This window comes from Dromiciops gliroides, chromosome 3, assembly GCF_019393635.1.
Source record: "Dromiciops gliroides isolate mDroGli1 chromosome 3, mDroGli1.pri, whole genome shotgun sequence".
In the NCBI taxonomy this organism is placed as follows: Eukaryota; Metazoa; Chordata; class Mammalia; order Microbiotheria; family Microbiotheriidae; genus Dromiciops; species Dromiciops gliroides.
Genome location: NC_057863.1, coordinates 127,065,154 through 127,077,206, shown reverse-complemented (window position 1 = coordinate 127,077,206; position 12,053 = coordinate 127,065,154). Strand labels below are relative to the sequence as shown.

The window sequence follows — 12,053 nt, the reverse complement described above, 5'->3', positions numbered from 1 at the left end:
GGGACATTTAGAAGGCGGGCTGGATTTCAGAGGGAGCAGTTGGCAATAATGGATGGGTGGATGGATGGATGAACTTTGGGTGCAGAAGGTGGAACATGATGGAGCAATTAAAAGTAAAGGAAAAAATAAGTCAAAACCTGTGGTCTGGGATGGGGCAAAATGAAGAGGAGAGGTACAATTAAACAGAAACAAAAAGCTTCAATTATATATGACTGATGTTGATCATACCCATCTTTCATCACCATCATTTTAGTAAAGATTAGAATGAAGGGGATAAAGTGTTTTCTTTCAGACTTAGGAAAATCTAACAAAAATATAAACATGAAAATGGTAGGAATCTAAATAAAGTTCCTAATAGATCTCTAGCAGTAACTAAAAGGGAACAGAAAGGAATTTATATATTTCTCAGCTGTGTATAGGATCTTTACAAAAATTTACCTTGTATTGGGGCATAAAAGGGGTCACAAACAAATGCAGACAAGCAGAAATATTCTAGAGAAATTCTAGAGAAGCAAGAGTCAACTATAATATTGATCAAAACAATGACCTCAACAAAGTTTCAGGCTATAAATTAAATCTACAAATCAACTGTCCTGAAGAAGGTCCAGAAAACTCAGCAGAATACAATAGAAAGAAAATGTCCATTTAAAATAACTGTAGAATAACAAAATATTTGGGAGTCTTGTCTATTATGACATACAGCAGCTACCTGAATACAACTATAAAACACTTCATATAGAGAAATATAGCCATAAGAAATTGGAAAAGATATACATTGCTCACGGATAGTCCATACTAAATGACCATACTACCAAATTAATTTACTTATTCAAATCTGTACTAATCAAACTACCAAATAATTATTTTGGAGAGCCAGGAAAATAATAACAGAATTCATCTGTAGGAAAATATCAAGAATCTCAAAGGAAATTATTTTCAAAAGAGAAAGAGGGAGGGGCTATTAATACCATATCTCATACTAAGAACCGAAAATCATCAAAATCATAAGGTACTGGTTAAAAAACAGAGATCAACCATTGTTGTTGAGGTGGACAGCATATAGAAGCAAATGAACACTATAATACAGTTTGGGGGGTTTTGTTTTATTTTTTTTTTTAAACTCAAAGACCTCAGCTACTGGGGTAAAGTATTGCTTTTTGGAAAAGCTAAAAATTAAGTTTAGCTCAACACCTCACATCATATATCCCAATAAGTATCAAATGGATGGAGGGGTTAAATTTAAAAGGTCATATCATAAACCAATTAGAGAAGCAAGGAAGGAAATCTCTTTCTCAGTTAATAGATGAAGAACACTAAACCAAACATGGCATAAAGAAGATCACAGGAAATCATGAACACTTGATTACATAAAATTAAATCTTTTGTTGCACAAATAAGACAACTGCATTTGAGTTTAGAAGGGGGAATAATTGAGGGGAAATCTTGGAAGAGATTTTTTTTTTGGATAAAGATCTTATATCCAAAATATATCAGGGCTTTATTTAAATTTATGAAAACAAGAGCCATTCCTCATCATATAAATATTTGGTCAAAGGATATTAGTAGGCAGTTTTCAAATAAAGAAATCCAATATATCAATGACTATGAAAAAATACTTCAAAACAATAATCATTAGAGAAATACAAATTAAAACGATACCGAGGTTCCACGTCACATCTCTGAAATTGTCAAACTTGACAAAAATGGGAAATGACAATTATTAAGAAGGTCCATGTGAAAATAGGCACACTAATAAATTGTCCAGCCATTCTAGAAAGCAATTTGGATCTATATCCCTAAAGTCACCAAATCATGCATACCTTTTGACCCAGTAATACCATTACTAGGCTCCAAAGAGATCAAAGAAAAAAAAATGAATGAATGTATGACAAAGCATTCATCAAGTGCTTACTTTGTTTTGGGCACTGAGCTAAGCCCTAAAGATACAAGTGTAATTAGTGAAGATGGAGCTTACATTCTTTGGGGAGAAGCCCAGACGTAAAAAGGCATGTGAAGTGACATGTTTCCTGGCAAGCTAAGGCAAAAATTCATTTATCAGTGGACGTGGGGCAGAGTCCAGGTAGTTCCAGTAGGAGGAGGTTGAGGAATATGTCCACAGTTGAGGCAGCATCATATGGAAATAAACAAGAAAGATTCATATGTACACAAATGTTTATAGCAGCTCTTTTTGTCATACTAAAGAAATGGAAATTGGGGAGTGCAAATTATGGCATATTAATATAATGAAATATTACACCATAAAAACTGAGAAAAGAATTTGTTCCAGAGAATCCTGGGGAAAGGTATATGAATTTATGCATAGATCTAGAAATAAAATATATACAATTACAACTAAATTATAAAGAAGCAGAACTTTGAAAGACTTAAAAATTCTGATCAGTGTACTAACCAATCACAGTTCCAGAGGACTGATAATAAATCCTGTTATCCACATCCTGACAAGTAGGGTGATGGATTCAAGGCACAAAATGAAACATAAGTTTTTGGGCTTAGCAAATGTCAGAATTCTTTTTCAATAACTATATGTTACACAGGTTTTATTTTTTAATTGGATATGGGGGATGGTGTAATAAGAGGGATAGCATTAAAGTCGAAGACAGAGGAAGAGGGAGGAAGGGAGAAGAGAAGAGGGGAAGAAATCAGTAAGACATTTTTCTAAGATCAAATAACATTTAGTTATAAAGTGACGTCTTTACAAAACCATTAATTTTATCATCTCTGGAGTACTGCTAACATAAAACTGAAGATAATTTGAAAGCTAACAATTTAAAGGATCTGTATGAACGGGGAAATATTCAACTTATAAGTGAAATGGTGCTAAACATAAGCTTGAAACCATCTAGAAATGATATAACTAGTAATCAAAGCCCTTAATAATTATAAGCCACTAATTTCCAGAAGACTAAAATACTACTTTCTAAAGAAGAAACCCTAATACAACAAACTAATATACATACATGCATACATATGTATGTGTGTGTGTCAACAGGACTTTTAATTCATGAATATCATTGCTGGCAGGTTGTAAAATAAAATTTCCACAAAATGAAGTAATATTTTTTATAAGCTTAATTTGGGTCATTGAAGCCTTTAGATGTATTTCATTTATTTGACAAGTAACATTATGCTGTTTTCATATGTGAACTCCCAATGGCCATTATTTCTTGAAAAGAATCAAATGTCACTTATCATAAGCAAAATGCCTAATGCTGTATGAAAATAGGAACAAATTCTGAACCTCAAGTTATAGGAATCAATCACAAGAATGAAAAAAGTCTCTGTTGAAGTAGTCCACTATACAGATATCACGAAACATGTTAAAAGTTTCATTACCATAAGAATCTCCTCTTTTGTGCAAACTTTGTACAATAGAAGAATTTTTATCTAGTATAGGAAAAAAAAACATTACTGTGCATCTTTAATTATAAATAAAGTATACTTGATTTCTGGAAGTTCAGTTTGGTACATAAATATCTTTCTTTGAAAAATGAATTTTTCTCTGTTTCTCCACAAACCATTAGTCACTAATTTTCCTTCCAGGAATCATTCATTACTGAGTATTCTCTCTGGCCCCTTGAAGAGTGGAATCATTTCATTCCTTATGGCAGTAGCCAATTTGTTGATCCACTCCTATCCAACCTGAAGCATTTTCTTTTCAAATGTACAGAAGAAAACAAAAGGAAGTCCAGAAGAACATACAGGATAGCAGGACATCTTTGAAAATTAAATGATGAATGGATCACATATGTAAAGGAAAAAGCAAGTTCTTCATAGATAAAGATTCCTGGCCACATACCCAGTCCTCTTTTTCTCTTCTACTTTTTTTTTAGGAAATTGCTCATTTTATTGTTCAGGAAAAAAGAAAATAGATTTTAAAAATTTCGACCCCTTCATTTTATAGATAACTCACTTTTATATAACACTGGACGTAGACAAAACACTTTTCTTAAAAACAACTTTGGGGGAAGCTAGGTGGTGCAGTGGATAGAGCACCAGCCCTGGATTCAGGAGGACCTGAGTTCAAATCCGGCCTCAGACCCTTGACACTTACTAGCTGTGTGACCCTGGGCAGGTCACTTAACCCCAATTGCCTCACCCCTCCCCCCGCCCAAAAAAATTTGTAGGATATTATCTGCATTGTAAATTGGAAAACTGAAGGTCAGAGAGATTGGTGACTTCCTCAAGGTCAAAGGACTTCAACCACGTAAATGACCATGCTAGGACTCAAACTCAGGTGTTCAGATTCCAAATCCTGTGTTTTTCCCACTATAACACATTCTTTTTTTCATATGATACTCAGTGTTTTTTTCTTAGCATTTCTTTACTATGAATGATTTGATTTGATTTTGGTTTTATATATCATGTTAAATGATCAGTTAATTTTTCCAAGCATATGGGAATCACAGTATTTAACCATACTGGTGGTCCATGGAGTGAACCACATTATAGGTGAAATAATAGTATTACAATGAGACCTTTCTGATAGTTCTTGTGACTAAGTTCTCTTGGAAGGGGTCTAATTAGTTGTATTGTAGGTCGTGGTATTACAATATTCCTGTATACTTTGATACTTCACATATGATTATAGAATAGCCATTTCACATTTTTACTTGTGAGATTAATTGTACTTTATTGTGGTAGGTCGAGGTGAAGGCTGTTCCTGTTTCTCAGAAAAAAACATCTTTACAACAAGAACAAGTGAAGAAGCATCAAAGGATTCCAGGCAGTCCTTCAGCACCAGCTACTTCCACGAACCCTGATATGACTTTCGGGGGGCTTGCATCACCAAAACTTGATGCTTCTTATGAACCCATGATTGTAAAAGAAGCTCGTTATATTGCCATTACTATGATGAAGGTAATTGATTTTATTTTGATAAACTCCTGCCCCCTTTCTTTGTGTTTGTGTGATGTTGAATCCATGACTCCCTAAGAACAGTCTCCCTTCCCTAACCCCCGATAATGCTTTGTCATATACAACCACTTTAACCCTATCCTTCCTCTGTCCTTCCCTTTCTGCCAGCCACTTCCACTGTGATCTCTGAAATGAACAAATCTCCCTTAATTTTAGAACTCTTGCCCTCATACTCCTTCCATCTTCTGCTTCTCACTATACCTGGATCATCATGAATGACAAAATCCTTGTCCATCTTTTCTAGCAACTTCTGTTATTGGACCCAGAGGGAGAATTGGAACACTTCCTGCTCTCCATTGCCACTTCTAGACACCCTTCCTCTACCATTATCACTCTAATAGCTGCTTGTTTGTGGTTTACCCTATCCAAATTCATCATCCATTCTAGATACTGCTGACTGTAATTCATCAAACTCCAGGATATTTTTCTTCCTTCCTCATTTCATTGCCTGGTTTATAGTCTCCCTCTCTTGCCCTCGTAGGAGACTTCAATGTACATATTACTATTTCTTCAAATACACTTACCTTCAAGTTCCTCAATCCACTGAGCTTACATGACCTTCTCCACTCCACTTCAACTCTGCAGAGGTATGGTTACATCCTAGATTTTATCATCGCTCATAAGTATTCCACTTCCATGATCAAGAAAACTAAAATTCCTTTATCCAGTTAAAATCCCGTCATTCCATCTTTCCCAGTCCCTTACTTCTTCTAAGCTTTTCATCCTCACTGTGATTTACAAGACCTAAATCTTAGATTGTGCCGACCATTTGCCTCCTTTGCACTTCATGCTACTAAACAGAGCTGGAGAAGTGACTTCTGTTGACTGGGTCTGCTACAAATTTAAATTATCTAATCTCAAGTGGGCCTTTACTGTAGCAAGGCAGTCCCTGGTTGGTTCTGTATTCTACTCTCCCCAAAGACTCTTCCAACCTTCTCTTTTCTCCTCAGTGCCTCCCACAACACCCTGCTCTCCCACCCTCTCAACTGAGTACCAAGAAACATTGCTATTTGCCATGAGTTCCTGTTTTCCCCATCCTCATTTCACAATGCTTGGCATCATCCCCCACTATTCCCTATTTTACTCATCTTTGGTAAAGAGGTGGACCTTCTTGCTAAGTCTAACCTCTGTGTTTTACATTGTATCTACCTCACAGGGTTGTTGTGAGGGTCAAATAGGTAATATAGCACAGTGCCTCACACATTAGTAGGTGCTCATTAGATGTTCCCTTCTGCCTTCCCCTTATCCTCTTGTATATTCCACAACAGATTGCCTCCGTCATCAGTCCCCCTCTCTCTAGATTTCTATTTCTGCCTCTCTACTAGTTATTCCACTACTGTCTGCAAACTTACCTTGTCTTCCCATGTGAGCATGTCATCCCCTCAATTGATCTCTAGAGGCTTCCTGTTCACTCTGGAATAGAGTCGGAACTCCTCTGCATCTGTTCACAAGCTGGCCTTTTCTACCTTTTCTGTCTTATTGTACGTCTTTCTCTTCACAATCAGCCATCCTGGCCCTATTGCTGTTCCTCCCACAGGAAACCCATCTTCCATCTCCATGTTTATGCACTGATTGTCCTTCATGCTCGGAATGTACCACCACCTCTTAGAATCACTGGTTTCCTTCAAGACCCAATTCATGTACCACTTTCTACATGAAACCTTTTACCCTTTCCTCTTCCCCCTGTCTGCTAGTGCCCTACCTCCCAAAACTACCTAGTATCCATTGCAATGGTCTCCCCTATTAGAATATAAGCCCCTTTTAGTCAGGGACTGTTTCACTGTTGCCTTTTTCTCCCCAGAACTTAGCATATAGTTGGCATTTAATAAGTGCTTGGCAATTGGCTGATATAATTTTAATCTTCTACAAGAACAAATGGCTTCTACCAAAGTTCTTTTCTGATTCATATCACATGGTGAGATGATCCTAGGTTTTCAAATGCTATGCCATCAATGTATACATTCTGACAGCATCTACACAGCTGGAAATGCCTCATATATTGACAGATTGCCATCTGAGGACTAGCCTAGTCAAGTTCAGAGGGGCTCAACATTCCTAGAAAGTTAGAATCCAGCTAGTGAGTTTTTCAACTATAGCAGCTCATAATGACTGCCTTTTAAGGAATGGAGATAGTACTATCTGTGCTATGGATGTTTGGAAATGTTTAAACAAAAGACAAAATAACAAGGAAGAAAAAACATGATTACACAACTTATTAGGAGTATACAATTAAGACAAAATGTTTCTTTATGATGATGGTGTTACATTTGTATAAATTTTCAGAAAAAAATTCTTTAAGGAGCATACAATTCTCATTAGTTATTTGTGACATTTGCCCAATGTTTTCAAGTTCTTCTCTTTGTTCCCTGTAAAGTAGAAGTAATTTGACAGGCTTGGGTTTTGTTTTTTTTAATGAAAATATTAGCACTTTTTATTTGTAACATGACTGAAAAATTCATCATCTACATAATCTGGTTACCCGGAAATCTGTAGATACTACTTGTTCCAATGATGTTTCCATCACTCATGATATTTTTGGAATTTGTAATTTGGAGTTATCCCAGAACCTATGATATTGTTTTGAATATCTTCATTGGGTGATTTGATGTTCAGACTAACCAAAAATCATTCAGGTAAGTCTGATGAATTACATGATTGTTCAAGCTGCCACTTGAGTGACTTATAGGAGAATTAACTATAAGATAATGAGTACTTCAGACAAGGAGAAATATTTCATGACAGAAGAGGTAGGAGAATGTTTCCCATGGAAATTGTACTGGCCCTTGAAGGGTGATAATTATTAAGGGAAATTTGTAATTGTTTTTAAAGTTTTTTTAATCTTTTCCCATAGGTTTATGAAAACTATTCTTTTGAAGAGTTACGTTTTGCTTCACCAACACCTAAACGGTAAGGGTAGTATGATCAAAAAATGTTTTCCTGGGGGCAGCTAGGTGGTGCAGTAGATAAAGCACCTGCCCTGGATTCAGGAGGACTTGAGTTTAAAACTTGCCTCAGACACTTGACACTTACTAGCTGTGTGATCCTGGGCAAGTCACTTAACCCTCATTGTCCCCCCCAAAAAATACATATATATATATTTTTTTCCTCACTCCACCAATTAGTCTAATTTCTGTTTACAAATTCCTTTTTGAGGGGCAGCTAGGTGGTACAGTGGATAAAGTACCAGCCCTGGATTCAGGAGGAATGAGATCTGGCAACTAATTGAATACTAGCAGCAATGAAATTAGTAAAGCTAAGGGTGACTCTGCTGTGAACCTGAATGACTGGAACAATGATCATATTCAGCAGAAATAGGAAAGTTTAGAAGAGGAATAGGCTTAGGATAAAATAGAATGAGTTCGATTTTGGACATGTTGTGTTTAAAATGCTGAGAGAAATTATAGAGAAAAAAGAGATGAAAACTCATTATAAACTTTGAGGTACAACAATGTCAAGGTGCAGGTTACAGATGATAATCTAGTAAAGAAGACATATTATCAGGTATGAAGAAGAACCAGGAGAGAGCAATATTAGGGAAGGTGAGGGAGAATGGAGAAATACATAGGTGGTAAGGATGGTCATCTTTATCAAAACCAGCAGAGAGGTCAAGACAGAGATTGTGAAAAAAACAGAAATTTTAGCACTTAAGAGATCATTAGTAACCTTGAAGAGCATAGATTCATTGACTGCTTGCTTTGGACTTCAGAATACAGTGGTTTGAAAAGTGAGTGGTGAGGAAGTGTGTTATAATTGTTCAAAAAGTTTTCTTGTATCTTAAAATCTTCCCAAATCATAATGAATTGAAGGACCAATTTTTAAATACATAAAAGCTAAATAGGATATTACAACTTTGGGCGGTTCTATAATAATATGAGGTAGAGGGAAATTACCACTGTTATTCAGTTAAATTATAAGAAGCTGAGAAGAGATTATTTTATTTGAGGTTAAGAAGTTTGGAAATAAAGGCTGCATTATATATGTGATTTTTAAGACAGTTAAGTTAGATATTACATTGTTTCTTTTGTTTCTTTTCAGACCAAGTGAAAATATGTTGATCAGAGTCAACAACGATGGCACTTACTGTGCAAACTGGACTCCAGGGGCCATCGGACTCTACACTATCCATGTTACTATTGACAGTATCGAAATAGGTATTTGGCCCTTTCTTTTTTTTAAGTAGGGAAGCTATTCCAAGTATGACATGTAGCTTCAAGTCAGAGTAAGGGTGTATAATAATTTCATTCATAGACAGATTTTTAAAAGACATTGCTTTAGGCATTATGCTGTGTATTTATTGCATAAGCGCAAATAGCCTACAGTAGAATTAGAAAACTCATAAGTAGTTTGTTTTTTGATGTAAATTTATTTTAAACATTTTACATATTTCATTAAATATTTCCCAGTTACATTTTTTTAAAACTTAAGCTTTCATTTGAAAAAATTTTTGAGTTCCAAATTCTCTCCTTCCTTATAACCCCTCCCCTACCACCTGAGAAGGCAAGCTATATGATACCAATTATACATAAGAAGTCATGCAAAACATTTCCATATTAGCCATGTTGAAGAAGAACACACACACACACACACACACACACACACACACACAACTCCAAGATAAACAAAGTGAAAAACGTATGTTTCAATTTGCACTCAGTGTTCATCACTTCTTTCTCTGGAAGTAGATAGCATTTTTCATCATGGGTCTTTTGGAATTGTCTTGGATCACTGTCTTAGTCAAAATAGCTAAGTTTTTCACAGTTTATCTTCTTTACAGTATTGCTATTACTGTGTACAATGTTCTAGTTCTACTCGCTTGACTTTGCATGAGTTCATATAAGTCCAAGTTTTTCTGATACCATCCTGCTTGTTATTCCTTATAGCACAATAGTATTCTGTCACAATCATAGACCACAACTTGTTCATTCATTCCTTAACTAATGGTCATCACTTTGATTTCCAGTTCTTTGCCACAACAAAAATATCTGCTATAAAGATTTTTTGTACAAATAGGTCCTTTTCTCTTTTCCTTGATCTCCTTGGGGTATGGACCTAGTAGTGGTATTGCTGGGCACAGTTTTATAGCCCTTTGGGCAGAGTTCCAAATTGTTCTCATTATAGTTGGACCAGTTCACAATTTTACCAGGAGTGTATTAATGTCTCAATTTCTCCACATCTCCAGTATTTGTCATTTACTTTTTTATCATGTTAGCCAATCTGTTAGGTAGGAAGTAGTACCTCAGAGTTGTTTTAATTTGCATTTCTCTAATCAATAGTGATTTAGAGTATGTATATATGACTATTTATAGCTTTTATTTCTTCTCTTGAATGTTAATGACTAAATCCTAGTAATAGAGATTTTTCAATGAATAACTTTTTCAAAGCACTACTGATATAATTTTCTATCTGTTTATCATTCTGTTGCACCACCAAATGCAGAAACAGTATAAATATCAACCATGGTGTATAGATCTGTAATAATTGTTTATTGTAAAATATTCAAAATGCATTTTAACATATTTTTCATTAATGTAACAATTGTTGTTGTTTCTTTCTATTAAAGATGCCGGCTTAGAAGTAAAAGTGAAAGATCCACCAAAGGGAATGATTCCACCTGGGACTCAGTTGATCAAACCAAAGGCTGAACCTCAGCCAAATAAGGTTAGAATAGAGTTAAGTAAGAATCCAAATGACTGGGGCAGGTAGGTGGCACAGTGGATAAAGAACCAGCCTTGGATTCAGGAGGACCTGAGTTCAAATCCAGCCTCAGACACTTGACCCTTACTAGCTGTGTGACCCTGGGCAAGTCACTTAACCTGCATTGCCCAGTTTAAAAAAAAATAATCCAAATGACTTCAAAGTATATTATAAAAGAAAATGCTTTTTCAAAAATAATAACTAAAGGACATAAATTATAAATACTTAATTTTTACTAACTCTTTCCTTAATTTACAGGTATTACATTTTGTTATTATTTAATATAATTCAGCAAACATTTCTTAAACTTCTCTTCTTTCCCGGAGTAATGGGCTAGCTATTGGGAGAGATAGAAGGTTAAGATACCAAGTAATCTGTGTCCACATAGAGCTTAAAAGGGAGATAAAAGGGATGAATGCCAGATAACTATAACATGAAATTATGTATAAGTGCTTTAAGAAGGTACACAGCAAAGTGTCCTGTGAAGTGCAAGGAAGAAGAGTCATCACAGATATGGCATATCAGGGAAGATTTCTTAAGTTGAGTTTTATAGAATAGGTTACAACTTATTCAGAAGGTTTTTTGGCAGTATAAAGGGGAAGGTAGAATACCCTCTGTGTCTATGAAGCATCATGATAAAGGCAAGAAATAACCTGGGGTATATTAGTGATAGCCTTGTCCAGTTTGCCTGGAAGGTAGAGGGGTGAAGAAATATCAGATATGACTGTAAAAAGAAAGTAGTGCCAAAATTTAGAGGCTTCAATGGCAATCCAAGGAGTTTGTACTTTTTTACAAGTAAGCAGTTAGGAACCATGGAAAACCCTGAGCAAAGGAACAATACTATCAAATTTTCTCAAGAGCTAAGCCTTCCAGCATAGTGTAAAGTAGTTTCTATTCTGTTTCTCTGTTTCTTATTTGAATTAAGTAATTCCCAAATGTTGTACCTTCATTTTTTTATCATTACGTATAAAATTGGTAGATTTCAAGAAGCATATTTTCAAGTAAAAGTATGAGTTTCCTTATATCTCCATATTAGATATAGAAAAACTAACATCTACTTGCTTATTTTTTAAAAAATATTGATTGATTGATTGATTGATTGATTGATTAATTGATTGTGGGGCAGTGGGGGTTAAGTGACTTGCCCAGGGTCACACAGCTAGTAAGTGTCTGAGGCCGGATTTGAACTCAGGTACTCCTGAATCCAGGGCCGGTGCTTTACTTGCTTATTTTAAAGAAAGAGCTATATTATTTATGATCTAGCCTGTCATAACATGAAGGGGTAAGTTATAATTTTTTCTTCCTTTATTAGGTGTACTTAAGGCTGAAAATAAAATGATAAATTATAATAAGCTTTGTGTGAATCATTTTTCAATCTTAGTGTGGTAGAGTATATTCTGATATCTTCAAAGGTACTTTTTTTA

General features: G+C 35.3%; 1 protein-coding gene across 3 annotated transcripts in view; it reads left to right on the top strand.

The window, feature by feature from the left end:
• The window catches only part of MYCBP2 (MYC binding protein 2), a 324,065-nt gene that overhangs the window by 209,775 nt on the left and 102,237 nt on the right, over positions 1-12,053 (top strand). For all 3 annotated transcript variants that reach the window (XM_043997409.1, XM_043997408.1, XM_043997407.1), the window contains 4 exons: positions 4,663-4,878; positions 7,787-7,842; positions 8,971-9,086; positions 10,496-10,593. In XM_043997409.1, coding sequence (XP_043853344.1) covers positions 4,663-4,878; positions 7,787-7,842; positions 8,971-9,086; positions 10,496-10,593 — 486 coding nt within the window. The remainder of the gene's footprint in view (positions 1-4,662; positions 4,879-7,786; positions 7,843-8,970; positions 9,087-10,495; positions 10,594-12,053) is intronic.